At 37.3% G+C, this 17,745-nt stretch overlaps 3 protein-coding genes across 3 annotated transcripts; 2 read left to right on the plus strand and 1 right to left on the minus strand.

Annotated features, from left to right (window-relative positions):
* The first annotated feature begins 65 nt into the window (after positions 1-65).
* On the plus strand, positions 66-8,386 carry LOC135071870 (vigilin). The gene is made up of 17 exons (XM_063965712.1): positions 66-113; positions 196-262; positions 1,457-1,721; positions 2,101-2,316; positions 2,396-2,602; positions 2,751-2,966; positions 3,038-3,221; positions 3,332-3,462; positions 3,539-3,722; positions 3,812-4,768; positions 4,935-5,221; positions 5,594-5,842; positions 6,095-6,235; positions 6,309-6,403; positions 6,495-6,708; positions 6,785-7,009; positions 7,327-8,386. Exons 3-17 carry the CDS (start codon positions 1,503-1,505, stop codon positions 7,591-7,593), a joined length of 3,792 nt encoding a protein of 1,263 aa, XP_063821782.1. The 5' UTR covers positions 66-113; positions 196-262; positions 1,457-1,502; the 3' UTR covers positions 7,594-8,386.
* Positions 8,387-9,083: 697 nt separating this feature from the next.
* On the plus strand, positions 9,084-10,419 carry LOC135072255 (phosphatidylinositol N-acetylglucosaminyltransferase subunit P). The gene is made up of 3 exons (XM_063966195.1): positions 9,084-9,364; positions 9,526-9,654; positions 9,818-10,419. Exon 3 carries the CDS (start codon positions 9,930-9,932, stop codon positions 10,401-10,403), a length of 474 nt encoding a protein of 157 aa, XP_063822265.1. The 5' UTR covers positions 9,084-9,364; positions 9,526-9,654; positions 9,818-9,929; the 3' UTR covers positions 10,404-10,419.
* Positions 10,420-14,604: 4,185 nt separating this feature from the next.
* Positions 14,605-17,611, minus strand: LOC135071871 (serine/threonine-protein phosphatase 2B catalytic subunit 3-like). The gene has a single exon (XM_063965713.1). The coding sequence runs from the start codon at positions 17,389-17,391 to the stop codon at positions 15,904-15,906; it is 1,488 nt and encodes a 495-aa protein (XP_063821783.1). The 5' UTR covers positions 17,392-17,611; the 3' UTR covers positions 14,605-15,903.
* Between the last annotated feature and the right edge of the window lie 134 nt (positions 17,612-17,745).

Consider the following 17,745-nt stretch of genomic DNA (forward strand, 5'->3'; position numbering starts at 1 on the left):
GGTGCCACTTAGTACTGTAAAATACCTAGTGTGTGGATCTGTTCTAGTAAATACGTCTCATCTCTAATAGAAATAATCTGTGGAAGACATCTTTCTCCTCGCGGCAGCACTGGGTACGTGTTTAGCTGGAGAAAATTTTAATTTATTGTTTTTTTGTTACTGTTTCATGATAATCATTTATCACATTTTACGCAGGAGAAAGACTAGCTGGCCCTGGCGTCCTCAGGATAGTCATTCAGGTTGATTAGCTGCAGTACGTACGGTGAGTATTGAATTTTATAAAAGCCTACTTCCACGTCAAATGTGTTGGAAGGTGACACGTATTATCACAAATTTCAATAGTAATATTCATGAACCCTGAGAGTTATTAACAAACTTTTGGTAAATTAATTTCCTAGTAAATGTATTATTGTTAGCCATTGACAGTAAGTATTGATCATCATGTTTGTATAGTTACAGATTGTTCACATTTTTGTCTGTAAATTGAGTGTACACCTCATCTAGATGTCGTTTAACCTCTATCCAAAGCGTATTTGTTAAAATTATATTGACTGAAGGTGGTGCATATTTTTCTTTATTAGGATATCAAAATACAACATCTAAGGATCATTTTTTGCCTAGTCTGTTCATTCATACTTATAGCTAAAACCAGCATTATCTTACATATTTATTAATGTTCAAGAACACTTCTAATTACTATTTATCTTATAGTAATAATAACAATCCATTTCCAAATTAAATATTTTTATCACTAACAATATGGTTCATTAGTAAATGTAAAAATCTTCCTATCTTCTCTACACTGTGAAATGCAATAAATTATTGAGTATTGGTATTGTTGTCTTGTCTAATTGTGTAGTTAAATCATTTAAATTGTACTGTAGCATTATAAAAGAACAATATTATGTTTTTAAATGTGATAAATCATTTACATACTATCTTAGGATATCTTTCAATTCATGAGCTGGGTTGAGCACATAAAAATCATATTAATTAATAACTTAGGCTAGAATTACTTTAACTCATTTAAACCTATTAAAAAAGGTGGAACACTTCTAATCCATATTATATTAAAAATAAATTTTAGTAATTATAGTTTATTATACAATAATTAGATTGAGATTATTATTACTTTTTTGAAATCACTAGTGTGCTTACCATGAAATACATTAATTGCACTTGCTAGTGACTGCAGATTGTACAGCACATGAAGACTTATGATATGATACCATTTATACAGTATACTGTACATACTATTGGTTTAATCGTGTTTGATTTTATTTCATACTGACCTTCAGGTAAAAATTCACTGCCAGATGTAGTAAGAATTATTTTAATAGTCATCGAACAACTGTATAAACATGTGACTTCAATTGAACAGTTAAACAGATGGCACATTTACCACATAAAATTTTTGTAAGTGAAATGTGGTTTCATTTTAATTTTTATTGTGTAGTACTGTAACGACTTGGCGCGGACAAGGACTGCTGGAGGAGACTAAAATGATGCATCAGCAATCCATGATGGTTGGAGATATGTTACCCGTTCACCCTGAAATACCTGTCCATGGCGAAGAAATGAACAACGTTGGGTACGACACGAGTGGGTCGTACGCTTATGACGACCTGTTTCCTGCGCTCCCGCACTCGCAGCCGCCAGTGCAGAGAAACATCCAGCAGGTCACCAATAAACTTCGTGTTGGCTCATCTTTGCACACTCAAGTAAGCATACAATCTCATTTTTTTGTAGCAACTGTGCTTTTTCTTTTTCCCTACAAAACACGTGGCTTAATTAGTCGCGCTTACGTAATCTGTTTGATAAAGTTTTGATGATAAGATTTTTTGTTTTATTTTAATGTAATGTGATTGTCAAAAGCAGCACTTATCAATTTAAAATTGTCTACATATTGATGCCTCTTTTATTTTGTTTTTTTTTTTTTTCATTTTAAACATTTTTCTTTTGAATGCTTTGTTGTCCAAAATTAAAGATCATATTGGGTCTACAAAATCATAACTTTTGAGGAGAATGCTAAAAACATTATGAAACATTTGTTTAAGCAAATAATACATTTAGTACATTATTTTTATTGAATTTTACTAGGTATTCCATGTGCCATACGAAGAAAGAAAGCTGGACAATGCTAACACTTTTGGAGAGGGTGAATCGCTGAGAACATGTCAGGCAATCACAAAAGATACTGGTGCCCACATTGAGATCTCTACCAGCAAAGACGGAAGCCTCACGTTCCTTATCACCGGCAAGCACAGTGCCGTTCTTGAAGCTCGGCGTCAAATTTTGACCCATTTCCAACAACAAGTAAGTTTTATTTTTCTAAGATGTTATATTTTAGATAATCTTACTAGCACAATATTATTATTATGTAACTTTTTTGCAGGCTAGTAAGCAAATTGCGATTCCTAAAGAACATCATCGCTGGATTCTGGGAAAACAAGGCCAAAAGCTGAAAGATCTGGAGAAAGTCACTGCAACTAAAATTAGTGTGCCAGGGATTGCTGACAATAGCGAAACTATAACTATCACTGGGACTAAGGAAGGTATTGAAAAGGCTGAACATGAGATCAGGGTCTGTTCGGAAGAGCAGGTAATTATATTGTTTTTATACATTTATATTTTCATTGGATATTTTATAAAATCTTAAAACTCAATGTTTAAGTTTTTACTTCTATACTGTTTTTATAACATATTGACTAATATTGAGTTATTTTAAAATTTATTTATTTTTATTACAGTCTCGTAAAGCTCTCGAGCGAATCACCATTCCAAAAACCTATCACCCCTTCATCCAAGGTCCTTATGGCGAGCGTGCACAAGCCCTCAGTGCTGAAACTGGTGCTCGCATCCATATCCCTCCCGCGTCCACGCAAAGTGACGAAATTGTTATCGCCGGTGAGAAAAATGGAGTTTTGGCAGCTAAGGCGCAAATTGAACAGATCTATGAAGACATGGTATGTGTTTCAAGATTACATTAGGTATCTTAAATGTATTAAGTATTTCATTAACCATCAGTATTTTTTAGGTCAAGAAATGTTCAACGGTTCGGGTAGAAGTACCCAAATCGCAGCATAAGTATGTTATTGGTGCTCGTGGCACAACAATTCAGGAGATTCTTAAAGAGACTGGTGTCTCTGTTGAAATGCCTCCACCTGATTCCCCTACTGGCACTATAACTCTTCATGGACCCCACAACAAAATTGGCCTGGGTATGTACATTTAAATAATCACATAAATCATACTTATTTACTCAGATGAATTTCATTGAAATTGAAATTATTTCAATGAAGCATATTAATTAATTAACGAAATATTACAGCTCTATCTAAGGTATGTGAAAAAGCGAACTCTGTTAAAACTGCCACTGTTGACGCCCCAACATGGATTCATAAATACATCATTGGGAAGAATGGATCCAACATTAAGAAGCTCACCCAAGATTTCTCCAAGGTAAATAGTGAAACCTTGTAACTCATTTTTGCTATAAATGGTTTTGCAATATTACAGTTTGTATTATTTTGTTTAGGTTCATGTAGACATTACTCATTCTGAAGATAAAGTAAAAATCGATGGTCCCCCTGAAGAAGTAGAGCGTGCCCAAGTGGAACTTGACGACTTTGTTAAAAACCTGCTTGCAACTCTCACTTATGTTGAACTCTCTGTTGACCCGAAATTCTTCAAACACATTATTGGCAAAAGTGGATCGAACAGTAAGTATTCTCAAAATCATCTGTCTAATTGTTGATATGTTTTTATGGAAACTGGGTTATCTAATGTACATTTCCGTTTTTATTTATAGTTAACAGACTGAAAGATGAGACTGGTGTAGTTATTAATATTATTGAAAACGAAAATAACAACGTAATTCGCATCGAGGGTAGCCACCAGGGTGTGGCCGATGCCGAAAGAGAACTTAGGGAGATGGTAATGAAGCTCGAAAATGAAAGAACGAAAGAAGTTTATGTCGATCACAGATACATTAAATCACTCATTGGAGTCAGGGGAGAGAAAATTAAGGAAATCCGTGAAAAGTTTGATCGCGTTCTTATCTCCCTGCCTGATCAAGGCCAAAAGAGGAGCCCAATCAAACTGAGAGGTCCACAGGAAGATATCGAGAAATGTGAGAAGTTCCTCCACAAACTATTGAAAGAAATCGCTGAATCGTCATACGTTCAAGAGGTGCCCATTTTCAAGCAATTCCATAAGTTTATTATCGGCAAGGGTGGCGCTAATCTGAGGAAAATTCGTGACGAGACGCAAACTCAGATAGATCTCCCGGCCGAAGGGGACGACAGTGACGTCATCACCGTTCGTGGCAAACGCGAGAACGTGGAGGAGGCCGTCAAGAGGATACAGCAAATCCACAACGAGAAGGCGAATATCGTAACGGAGGAGGTGACGATTCCCCCTAAATATTACAATTCGTTGATCGGTGCGGGTGGTAAACTTATTCATTCCATAATGGAGGAGTGCGGCGGTGTGCTTATAAAGTTCCCGCCGGCGGAGAGCGACAGCGACAAGGTGGTGATCAAGGGCCCGGTGGAGGACGTGGAGAAGGCCAAGCAGCAACTGCTGGCGCACGCGTCGGAGCGCGAGCTGACGTCACACACGGCGCACGTGCGCGCCAAGCCCGAACACCACAAGTTCCTCATCGGCAAAAATGGTGCTAATATTAAAAAGATTCGCGAGCAGACTGGCGCTCGTATAATCTTCCCGACTGAGAAGGACGAGGACAAAGAAGCTATTTTCATTATTGGTGAGATTTTTTTTTACTGCTTAATAATTTCATAATATTTTATCCCCATAAAATGCCTGCCTGTTATCTGATCTTTATCGACCCCTGTATGTACCAAACTGTCATACTAAAATTGGAACCTGGTTTGTTTGAAATAAGTCTAACAAAAACGTAACATTGCTACCAGGGCGCGAGGAGCAAGTGGAGGCAGCTCGCAAGCAACTCGAGGCAGCTGTGGCCGAGATCAGCAACGTGTCGGAAGGCGAGATGTCGGTGGCCGCACGTCACCACCGACACTTCGTTGCGCGTCGCGGCGAAGTGTTGCGACGCATCGCCGATGACTGCGGCGGTGTGCAGATCTCTTTCCCGCGCCAGGGCGTCAATAGCGACCGTGTGGTGCTGAAGGGACCTAAGGACTGCATCGAGGCCGCTAAGGCTCGCATCAACGAAATCATCGAAGACTTGGAAGCCAAGGTTTGTAGATACTTTTCCTATTAATATGTAGGTGGTAAGGTGGGCGGGGTGTTTAGTCTGTGTGTCAGAAACTGGAATAATCAGCTTAAATCTTTTAGCTTATGGAGTACGATATTATTAGCGGCGTAAATTTTTAAAATGCTGTTTTAGTTAATGTACAAAAATATTCACAATACATAATGGCGCTTGTGTGAACTAAACTGAATTTAAATAAATAAAATATTTTCGAATTTAAAACTAATTTAGGTACCAAAAGAATCTCTTTTTTATTTTTTTATTTAAGGCAACATGGTACAGTCTTGTACAATCAATAGCAAATATGAATATGACTCTTTGTGGATAAACTTTTTTACTTTTAATTATCGTTTTCAGGTGACAATTGAATGCGTGATTTCGCAAAGGCATCACCGCACCGTGATGGGTGCTCGCGGTGCCAAAGTGAAGGATATCACGGCAGAGTTCGATGTACAAATTAAGTTCCCCGAGCGCGACACGTCGGAAGCCGCCGACATCCCCGTTAAGAATGGGGATGATAATGCGGAGCCTGGTGTGAATGATATCATCAGAATAACTGGGCGGCCTGAAAACTGCGAGGCGGCTAAGAAGGCTTTGCTGGAACAAGTATGTATAGAATAGAATTCCTTTATTCAGCATATAAAATTTAGGTGCATACATGTTTAACTTTATTGACGCATGCTAAAAAGGCGCCCGCTCAGCAAAAATCGTGACATCACACAAGTCGTCAAGTCACGAAGCTGGTTTTCAGCGGGTACCAACGCCCTTTTGTCAGTGACAGTTAATCGTTAATTCGTTTGTTTGTTACCTGTAACTGTTTTTATGTTTTCTTTACTGTAATGTGTGTTCTACTCGTAGGTGCCAATAACCATTGATGTGGAAGTCCCTAATCACCTTCACAAGCTACTCTCTGGCCCAAGGAGGAGAGAACTGATGCAGACCTACGATGTCCATATCTTGCTGCCGTCTAGCAATGACCCTCCTAGCGACCTGGTCAAGGTAAATGTAATTTCATTATGGTTATTTCTTTGCTAAAAATAGAACAAAAATCTCATACATCATAATTTTACAGGTCACTGGTACTCCAACTAATGTTGAAAAAGCCAAACAGGCACTGACTGAGAAGATTGTTGAATTGGAGGAAGAGCAAAAAGATAGAGAACTCAGGTAATATTTCCTTCCTTGGTAAACATGCATAGAATTTAGTAATATTAGTAAAGTGAACATTAACATTACAAAAGTATGCTCTTTCTTTCAGGTTATTTGAGCTGACATTCAAAGTAGATCCTGAGTACCACCCCCTTGTTATTGGGAAAGGCGGTTCAGTGATTACGAAAATTCGCACGGACTATGGGGTGCAAATAAACCTTCCCAAGCGCGGAGAAGCGAACGACGACACCATCACAATAACGGGATACGAAGACAAGGCCATCCAGGCCAAAGAAGCTATCATGGCTATTGTCCACCAACTTGTAAGTAAACCTAACATTTTATTGAGTTTTATGTAAATTAAAATGTTAAATTAATCTGTAATTTTGTAATTATCAGGATAACCAATACCGAGAAGAGGTAGACATCGATCCTCGCGTACACCGACGATTAATCGGACTCCGCGGCAAGAACATCAGGCGTATAATGGACGACTACAAGGTGGACATCCGATTCCCGAACTCGAACGCCAGGCAAGGCGACGACAGCATCGTCGTCATCACCGGCGACGAGGATAACGTCCTCGATGCTAAAGACCATCTTCTGAATTTGGCAGAAGAATATGTAAGTATAAACACATTATTACACAGTATGCGCGGCGGTCTCAGAGTGCCTGTTTGAACCCTGCAGTATTTTGCGAGATGAACACAGGCTTTTGGGCGCGGCATAATTAGATATCTTTAATTCTCATTCACTGTTTTAATTGGTTGATAAGATGTTATCAACGATTTATTAATCTGATAATTTTTAACTGTAAGTAACAGCCGATTTGTTGATCATCTGATAACTTTAATCTCAAGAATTACTATGTACAATTATATGCCCATCTCTGAGGCATAACAGACATCAAATTCCTGACTAACACGTAACAATATTTTCAGTTGCAAGACGTGGCTGATCACCGATACCAGCGACCGGCTGGCCCATCGCTGGGCGACTTCGGCGACGTGTTGAACACGGACAACGGAGCCGGCGCCAACGCGGCCGCGGGCGCTGGTCCCACCAGTGGCTTCGTGGTGAAGGGCGGGCCGTGGGAGCAGCGCGCGCCCGACACGGCATCCACGCACGAGTTCCCCACGATGCCCGGCGCCACCCGCGCGCCGCCCGCCGCGCAGCCCTCGCCCGCGCCCTGGGGCCCGCGCCGCTGAACCCCCCTCCCCCCTCCTCGACTCGCGGTGCCGTGTCTTTATTATTACGATAACATATTTGTATAACTATATTATATTATACGTGTTTTAAGAAGTCTGCCGGTAGTATAGAAATGATTATGCCACGTCTGCATCCCTCGGTGAGCGACGCTCGATGCGATCGTTCGACCCGTTTACCGCAGCGAGCCGCGCTCTCGACGCTCCCGCTGCGCGATTGTGATCGATTCGCGTTCCCGTGACTGAATTTGTAACGATGTAATATCGAATTAGGAATCTACATAATATTTAACGATCGATTAGAAGGTGTCTGTATATCATATATTCTTTGTATGTATCCAGTGAACTCCTACTTATCGATATAATATTTTCGCAATGAAATTAGGCTGATCGATTTTATTAAGTTTTAATTAGTATTCATTATCGCCATGTTGTTATTGTAATAATGTAATGATGAATTTTGTTTTTTTTTTATATCAAAAATGCCATTGACTTCCTTGTTGATTTCTTTATATTATTATTTATATCCGGATCTAATTATGCAATTATTCAAATTATATGCATCCCAATCGTGTGCAGAATTATGTTTCTATGTACTTATTGGATAAATTTATAATGAAATGTCTATATTTTTCATAATAATTTTCAAGATTGTTTTTATCTATACTATGTTTTGTAAGTGTTGCCTACAATAATTGAATCAGTAAATAATAATAAGACAAGAATGAATATTTTTACAAAGTAATTTGTACATAGTAAATTGCGTTTGAAATATTAATAAAATCTTTTACATGAATTGTTGTTATTTTATTATATTTAATAATAACCGAAGTACACAGAACTAATTCACAGTTATCTCTCGCTCTTGCTATATGTGTATAAGCGAGATAGAAAGCAGTTGTCTGTCAGTCATTGGTCGCGCAGCGAGAGTTGAGGCGACTAAGCAAAAAGATTTTGAACAAAGAAAATAATATACTCTGACTTTACTTTATTTAAATATTTATTTTGAATCTGTCATGGCGCAGGTACTATCGGCCACAGTTCCAAATACCGCCGGCTCGCAGTCAGTGTTGCGTTACTGCAACATGTTAATGTTTGAGTTTGTATTGAAATATACGATCGTTAAAATGATAACAATATTTTGAAAAAATGCCACTGCCAATATATTTTTATGAACTCGACTATACCATACGTGCCGTTCGCCTCAACTTTCGTTGCGTGTCCGATTGGAAAACGACTATCAGAAGAGCCCCGATTACGGTAACTTTTAACGTCTACAATCCAGACACGCTTCTCGATTCTGCGAAACGATTGGTCGTTCAACAGCGTACGTCAGCTGTTTTGACCAATCGTATCGCAGAATCAGAAACGCGTCTGGATTGTAGACGTTAATAAAAGTTACCGTAATCGGGGCTCTGTTCGGGTCGCCAAAAATGGATTATAACCGGTTTCGGAACGCGTTGACAGTTGACAAGTTTCGGAACGCAGCAGCATCTGTCTGATCTGTCAAAAAAGGGTGGCTCGCTCGGCGAGTTGTTTTTTATTTTGAGATTTTGGTGTTTCACAATTTTTCATAGTTGTCTAAAATGGTCTAAAACTTGTGTATTATTTCACTGAAAATTTGGTATTTATACATAATTTAAAAGCTTTGTAAAAAGCTGAAATATTTATAATAAAGGATTTAATACAAACTAGTTTCATGCCTACGTTTCATGTAACAAAATTTTAAGTACACAATATTTTCTATAATGATTGACGTTCGAGAAACAAACGTGTAAGTATTAATTCATATCAGTTCGTATCTTTTAAATTATATAATGCAACTTTCATGTTAGTTTGGTTCTTCCAACACCATGGTACGGCATGGCATGGTGGTGGCATTTAAATTAAAATATTTACAAGTAGCTAATTGTAACTCAATATTTTTCTTTACAGGAGCTTGACTATTCCATTTTCATCCAGTGAAACTGCAAATTTGGTGCAAGAAGTGCTAAATGTTGATAAAGAACTAAAAGGAAGTGGTGTTAGCCGAACAATCACATCTGACCAGGACACATTACACATGTTAGTATTAAAAAAAAAACTAGGTTTAACATGATGTGTTGTTGGTAAATTCAATATTATTATTGAATTAAAATAGAATTATCAATATTTTGTCATATCTTCATTTATAATAAAAGATCTAAGTGTAACATAGGTATTTTATGTTTATTTTATTTTCTTCCAGTGATTTCAAAGGTGGAGATCTCAAGAAATTAAGAGTTGCTGTGAATTCCATGATAAAAAACATTTTATTGGTTGTGAAGACTATAAACCAGTTTGAAGTTTAAAGTACCAAGATGCCAGAACACACTCCAGCCCCAACACATGCAAGATCTTTGTATGGATTTTTTATGTATTTATTTAGCAAAACTGCACTTGGAATTTACTGTGTCTGGGCATTTACACCTGATTTTGTCTTACACTATTTTAATATTTATTACTATCCCCAAAGGTACTGGTCTACTGCAATCCCAATTCAATTTCTTGTAGCTCTTACATTATTTGCTTTTTTGATATACCCCAGTTCAAATTTAACATTGTCAAGAAATATAGACAGCATAAATACTATAAGAGATCCTTCTTCTCATTACACTAGCAAAGTAGATGTCAAAAATAATCAGAATGAAAATCTAAATTGCATTTGTCCTGATAAGAGTAAATGTACTAAAGATAGTTATTTTCATAATCCTGTTAGTAAAGAAAACCAGGTGCCTCAACTATATGATTTAGACATAAGATTTGTATGTAAGAAAATGTATTTAAATAAATGAACCTTAGCAGTTAAAAGTTTTTTTATTTAACTAATAGATGAACTACTTACTTACCTATACATAAGTACTTCAATGTTTTGGATAATCTTTTAAACACAGTAACACACACCTCATTAAAAAAATATTGAACATAACTAGTAGAATAGTGTTGATTACTCCAAGACACGGTTTCACAGCAAAAGAACATTTCTTGTCATCTATCTAGTTTTAAAACTGGTATGTGCTATGTACCTAATACCTTCAACCGTGGTTATACCTAGTATACTGGAGATGGAGAAGCATCCAGTGGATGCCATCCACAATGTCGGCAGACGGCGACGTAGCATCACAAACATTACGAGTAGGTACCTATACCAATTCAGCGCATCTATTACGTAAGTTTTAGATTTCAGAAACACGAATATAAAAATAACGTATTTCGAGACTTCGAGAGTAACTACATAAACAAAACACGTCAAAACCATGTAGGTACATAGATATTAGGTAAAAAAGTTTAAATATGTAGGTACTTAGCTTACTCGTGGTATACGTAATAAATTATGCATGAGTTTCATTATTGTTATTCAAGCAAGTCATATTTTACAGGGTGTACCTACTGTAGGCGTCGTAAAGTGTAAAGAAACATCATTAGTGTATGGTACATCACCACACTAAAGGAAGCAAGAAGCAATAATATGACCAATGGCAGACTGATAGAGAAAGCCTACATGCTTAAGTCTGCACTGCAACAATGCAGCGCAGATGCGCTGATTAAAAGGAAAACGATACCTCTGATCTGACTAATTGTTTATCGTAGGTATTTATTGTGCTACAATGCGTTCCAAAACAGAATAAGTAATAGTACCAAGGTACAGAGCGAAGTAGGGTAGTACAGAGGACTTCATGGGCATTAAAGACTATAAAGTTGCGTTATGTCGCCGCAATAACATCGAGGACTCTCATGAACAGGAAGTCATGGGTTGGGGCAGGAAGGAAGTGGGTCAACGTATTAACAATATCTTTTTAACATATTTTTTCCTTTTACCTATTAGGTGAGTACTTTTCGCTATAATTCTAGAAAATATTTTGGATTTAGCTATCCAAGTTTTTTTTTAAAACGTGTGTGTGCATGGAGACACAACTTTTTTCACACTCGGTGCTCGTAATTACTCGTATATTCGCTGCTAATATTCAAAAGTGCTTCCTACTTGCCTATTTAGAGCTTTTCTCACGAGAGGTTTTGCTTTCGTTCGTCGTGCACCTATTGAAATACTTCTAAGTAAAATTACCTACCTACCTTCTTCAAAATTACCAGTCACTTACGCCTGTAGCACACCTCCGCCGCGAAACCATGACAGCGAAACGATTTCAATATAACTAAAACTGCGCGTTTACTTCGTCACGTTGCTAATGTGGGGATATGATTGCAGAGATGTATATTGAAATCGTTTCGCTGTCATGGTTTCGCGGCGGAGTTGTGCTACAGGCGTTATAGAGTATAATATTATGCACATGCAGTCACTTTACTTTCAGTTGATCAAAGAAGATGGTTTATCTACTTAGTTACAACAAACAATAATCGCGTTTGACATCAATAAGATCATTACAAAATGGTTACATACTTTTGGTTTCCTCTTCATCAGGCGCACGCGCGCCTTATAATAAACGTATAGTGGGTATAGGTAGGTAGTAGATTTATTTATGCATACGTTATTTATTATTATTAGTTCATCATTCATTCATATCAGTATCGGCTACATTTAGTTGTACTTAATTATAAAATGTTTACATAAGTAGGTATGTAATAAAAGACAAGTCAGTTGGTATGGTACCGCCTGTATAGAAGCATACGTGATTAGACTGTTTTTCACAGCTACCTGCAGCTTTTGTCTTGACTGTCATTTCACTTATTGTTTCTTAATAGATTGTAGGTTATTTAGGTACATTGTGCTTATTAAAATATGAAAACTTGCTCGGTAGTAATAACAGTCATGTGATGCGCTTCATTATGTATGCCGAAGTTAAGATAATGGACTTCGCTAATTCTAAATACCTGCAAGTTCGAGACAGCCTAGCTAAGTGTCAGCGTCTGTTCGATTATGATGATGGATGACGACGACGAAAATGTGAAGCAGAGACGTGTTACATAAAAGCAGGCTACTCTACCGTACACCAGCATACTTGTACTACTTATCAGTATATTTTTAACCTAGATGATCGCGCGAAGTAATGAGACTCCTTTGTCATAGCCCGTTTTTGCGTAAGTATCCCTTGGGAACCGTGTTGTTGTCACCCTTTGAACTTTTGCTAGGTCGAGATAGGTAGGTACATAATTGGGCTATTAAGTACTTAATGTTGCATCCACCCACACTTTAGGCCAGTCAGATTTGGCGGAAGTCAAGGTTTTTCTAATGTAGCTAGGTAGCCTAACTACCTAACTTATAAAAATATTATATTTTACTTTACCTTTAATTTTAAAATGTAAAAATAACTAAAAAAATACGGTAGACAAGGTTAATTTATGGTAATATAGGTAATGGTTAGATATCACTTCTAGCATAGGTATTAAGGTATTAAAAACAAAAGATACTTTTAAGTAGGTACCTACTTACCTAGTTAAAACGGGTAGTTAGTTCACTATCGCTGCATCATGTTGGTGGGTAGGTAGGTATTTACCTACCAGACTGGTGTGGTGGTGGTGGTTAGAGATGGGTTTCCACCCGGGTAAAAACCCACATGAGGGTAAAAACCCAATAAAAACCCGTTTCATTCCACCCGTGGGTGTTTACACCGGGTGAAAACAAATAATTTTATAATTATTTCAATTGGTATCTTTTCTTTATTTTTATTGAATTTTTCTCATTTAAGTTTATTGATTAATAAGTAATAAGTCAAATTTAACACTAATATGCATTTATATCGTGGCCAAATCGTAAAATTGATCACGTTATGATGATGTGACCAATCCCAACTAATATTATAAATGCGAAAGTAACTCTGTCTGTCTGTCTGTCTGTCTGTCTGTCTGTTACGCTTTCCCGCTTAAACCTCGCAACCGATTTTGATGAAATTTGGCATAGAGATAGTTTGAGTCCCGGGAAAGAACATAGGATAGTTTTTATCCCGGTTTTTGAAACAGGGACGCGCGCGATAAAGTTTTTCTGTGACAGACAAAATTCCACGCGGGCGAAGCCGCGGGCGGAAAGCTAGTTATTTTATAAAATGGTGTTATTTCAAGAATCGTTGAACCGATTTAGAAGAAATTTAGTAGGAACACAATAATTTGTGATCATGGCAAGGACATGGAGGGGGAGGGGGGGGGGGGGGATGCCAAAGATGCCAAACTCTCTCTTTGATGACATTACGGTATAAAGTTACAAATAACAACACCAACTACAAAGTACTTCTGCTTAAAAACTTGAAATCGAACCGCCCTTTCGCCACTGTAACGCATTGTAACGTTTTTCAAGACCTCCTCTCCCCCCAGATTGCATTACGTAACACTAGAACGCCCCCTTAGCAACAAATACCACTTCTCACTTTTAAAAAACGCTATTTTTATTTTCACCCACCAGAATGGGTGATAATGGGTAAAAACCGGGTTTTTACCCAAATCACCCAGTTTTAACCCAATCGGGTGAAATGGGTTTTAACCCACTACCCATCTCTAGTGGTGGTGCGTGTTTGTCACCCCAAAACGCACTTCCCGTTTCGAGTCAGTTTTCAATTTTCGCTGTTTTTTACCTACGACGCAGTATTATTTTTTAAAACTGAGGCTAAAAGTATGTTGGGGTAATGAATCTTTTGTTTTTATCCATATCTGTGGTTTTTACTAATATTAAAAAACACTTTTTATTATTGGTGGTCTAGTACCCATAGTACAAGCTTTGCTTAAATAGTTTGGGACTAGACGACACAAAGTACTTTTTATACAGGATGTCCCAAAAAGTAGTGTCAAACCGAAGCCCAGAGGTAGAGCATCACTAGGGCTACCCAAATCACCGTGACTTTTGATAAGATTTTGAGTTATGATTTTTTTTTACAACATACAGGTTTTAGTTTACATTCGTGTTAAGGATGTAAATACTTATGAATAAGCTAGACCTAGTATTCTAGCTAGACTTAGTAGAAGAACAATTTTCTGGATTAAGGAATTTTGTGTATTTGTGTAATGTGTAGGTAATGATTAAGGGTCTAAAACCGATTGAATGAAACCATAATCTATGGAGCTCAATGTTAATATATTTTTATAAGGATAAAACAACACTTCCCATGATTAGTACAAAATAAAATTAAATATATTGTTAGTTTTTTTACATAGGTAAAATTTATTTAAAAGTACAGAACATATGAAGGACTACACACTGAATTGAGATAAAATACTTAGTACTGACTTTGAAAAACGATGTAAGCCACTTTAGTATTCACAATATTATGAACTTATTGCATCAATTAATGATTATTTGGCAGACCAAAAGAGATTTTCCAACAGTGCATAGGTCATTAAACCTAATAATATTATATTATATAGTGAAATTTGGAATAGAAGCTGTAAGAAAATCTGCAATTAGACTAGCCACTACACCTTATATACCGAAACATTATGGCTAAGAAACTTTAATATGTGATGTTCCAGCATACAAGTTCAGCTGCATGCAGGCAACAAGGGGCCAGCATACACCCAAATATAAATTAATTTTAAGTAATAGTTCATAGATAGTAATTTTAATATATTTTGTACAATAAAATACAATTAAGTACAACTTGTAGCAAAGATATTAAAGAGAGTAATATTTATCTCAAGTGTTAAAGCTGCAATAACGTGTGTGTACGCACAAGGCATATTTACACAGCACACACGCACGGCAACGACACACCATGTGCTGCACACTATAGTACATAATTAATTTTATTACTTAATAGAATATAAAGACACGCCCAAGCTGAGAACATTCCCACTTACTTTACATATTTCAATGCATGATTAGCCAATGAACATGCCCGTACTTCACTAGCAGATTGCTATTAAATAATACACGATCGTCGCTTAATATCACAGCTAATTATGCTTTGAAAAATTATAGACATGTCTAATTTTCACTAATGTAGATAACAATGTAGAGTATAAGTAGACAATCTGAATAAATTTACATTACAATATCATGTCTTTTCATATGAAAAATTTAAAATTACATTACCAAAAATTAAACAGTGCAGCGCATTATAAATAAATGTGCATACCTTAATATTTAATTGACTAAATAAATTTGTTGCCTGCAGATCTGACATATTTTAAATATCGAGAGGTAATATCTTAAGAGAAATTTTTAACTTTAACTATTGAAAAAAAGTTAAATCCAAATTTAAAAATATTTTGTATCTATTACAATTCCCTTCAAATCCACCTAGTTATTATGAATGTGAAATATCATTCCAAAAGCTGAGTCTCCTTCACACATATTTCACTAACCACTGACGTGGATCAAGTAGTAAGGATCGAAGAGAAGTAGTAGTTAGCACTTCACGAATGTGCATTGCTGTTTACATGTGGTTTCTTTTCCTGCGTGTCTGGTGTACGCTGGCCATCACGCCTCGGTGGCATACGCTCATTAATTGCATCCAACCCCTTAGCCTCAGCAAATGAAGTGATCTTGTGATTTGGAGAGAAACCTTGCAAAGCATTCTTTAGAGATGTCTTACCACCGGAGAGTGCACCCAATGGTAGAGCGCCAGTAGGAGTTAGCCCCTTCAGCTGCAGAACAGATTCACTTTCCTCACGAAGCACAGAGAACACATGAGCCATCTTTCCAATGGCACGGATTTTATTGCGGATGACTTCTTTTCTGAGATTTGCTTCCTCCAATGCATCATCTCCTTCTGTCATCAACTCATCATCAGAACAGATGTTTAAGACATTGACCAACATTTCTGTTACTTTCTCGCCGACAAATGGAAGAGACCAGGTGAAGACATCCATGAAGTTCGGTAGCCAGTACGGGTGAGGTGAACAATTGAACTGTCTGATATTCATAACATTGTTCTCATATTTTAAGACAGCAGCTTTGTTATTGTAGACATCCAAGTAATTAGGAGCAGAAAAGATAGTAATAAGACTGGGAAAACCTGTGGTCTGGCTTTTACGGTACATCCGGTAACCAGCATCTTGAGCTTCATGGGCACGTATGATTGACAATAAATTGTTTCTTTGTAGAAAATCACAACATGCTGCATAGCTATAGAAATAAGAACAACCTCTGACTGAGTTGTGCGAGAAATGTTCTGCATTTTTTTCATTACCAAAGTCCTCAAGAGGATCAGACCAAAGCAGGTCACACATGGCTCCAAATGCAGGCGGTTCCTTGAATCTATCTAGTTTACGAATATCATCTAAGTTGTTAATTTCAGGGGACAGACCTCCATGCACACATAGGAACTGCTGGTTCATGAGAGCAGCAAGCGGTAGGCAATCAAATGCCTCCATACATGCATCATACACTTTCTCAGAATACTTGATTTTACATTCTTGTTTGAAGGTGAAATACTCCGTCAAGTGTCGGCATTCATGGTTACCGCGTAATAAGAATAACGTCTTCGGATAACACAACTTCAAAGCCCAGAGGTAAAGAACACATTCTATACTGAAATAACCTCGATCGACATAATCACCTAAGAATAAATACTTGGTGCAAGAGGGTGAGCCTCCCACCTCGAACAATTTCATCAAATCATAAAACTGGCCATGGACGTCTCCGCACACGGTCACCGGTGAATCAATCTCGATCATCGTTTTTTCTGATCGTAATAGGGTGGCACCATCTTGGATGATTCGTAAAGCCGCGTTTTCCTCGATACGACCTTCTAAGATAAAATGTTGCTTCAGTACATCTGGAAGTGGTTTGCCCGTTTTTTCATCGAATACTTCCGACACGGTAAGCTTGTGGCTGGGAGGGAAAGCGACACTTTGGATCATACGCTGCGTAGTCGACACTTTATCATTGCTCCCGGACATATTTGTCACATAAAAAACACTAGGTCTAATCCATACACGCCACTATTTTCAAAATGGCAGAATAGATATAATACTAAAACAGAATCCCGATTTCACGACAGAGTAACTACTGCGCACTGGAAAACAATGCGCAAACATCTGGCGAGTGGTCAATAAAATAAACAGGGATATCGAGCGCGTTTTATTACTTTTGAAAATATCATTAAAATAGTAACACTGGCAATATCCGCAATTGTTGCCAGTACATTCATTAAAATAATCTACTACTTAATTAAATACATTTTTATGATTTTGTATTTGATAAATCTGAAATCTAATTAAAATAAATTGTGTTGAATTAAATATAAAAAAAAA

Source organism: Ostrinia nubilalis, chromosome 5 (assembly GCF_963855985.1).
Source record: "Ostrinia nubilalis chromosome 5, ilOstNubi1.1, whole genome shotgun sequence".
Classification (NCBI taxonomy): Eukaryota; Metazoa; Arthropoda; class Insecta; order Lepidoptera; family Crambidae; genus Ostrinia; species Ostrinia nubilalis.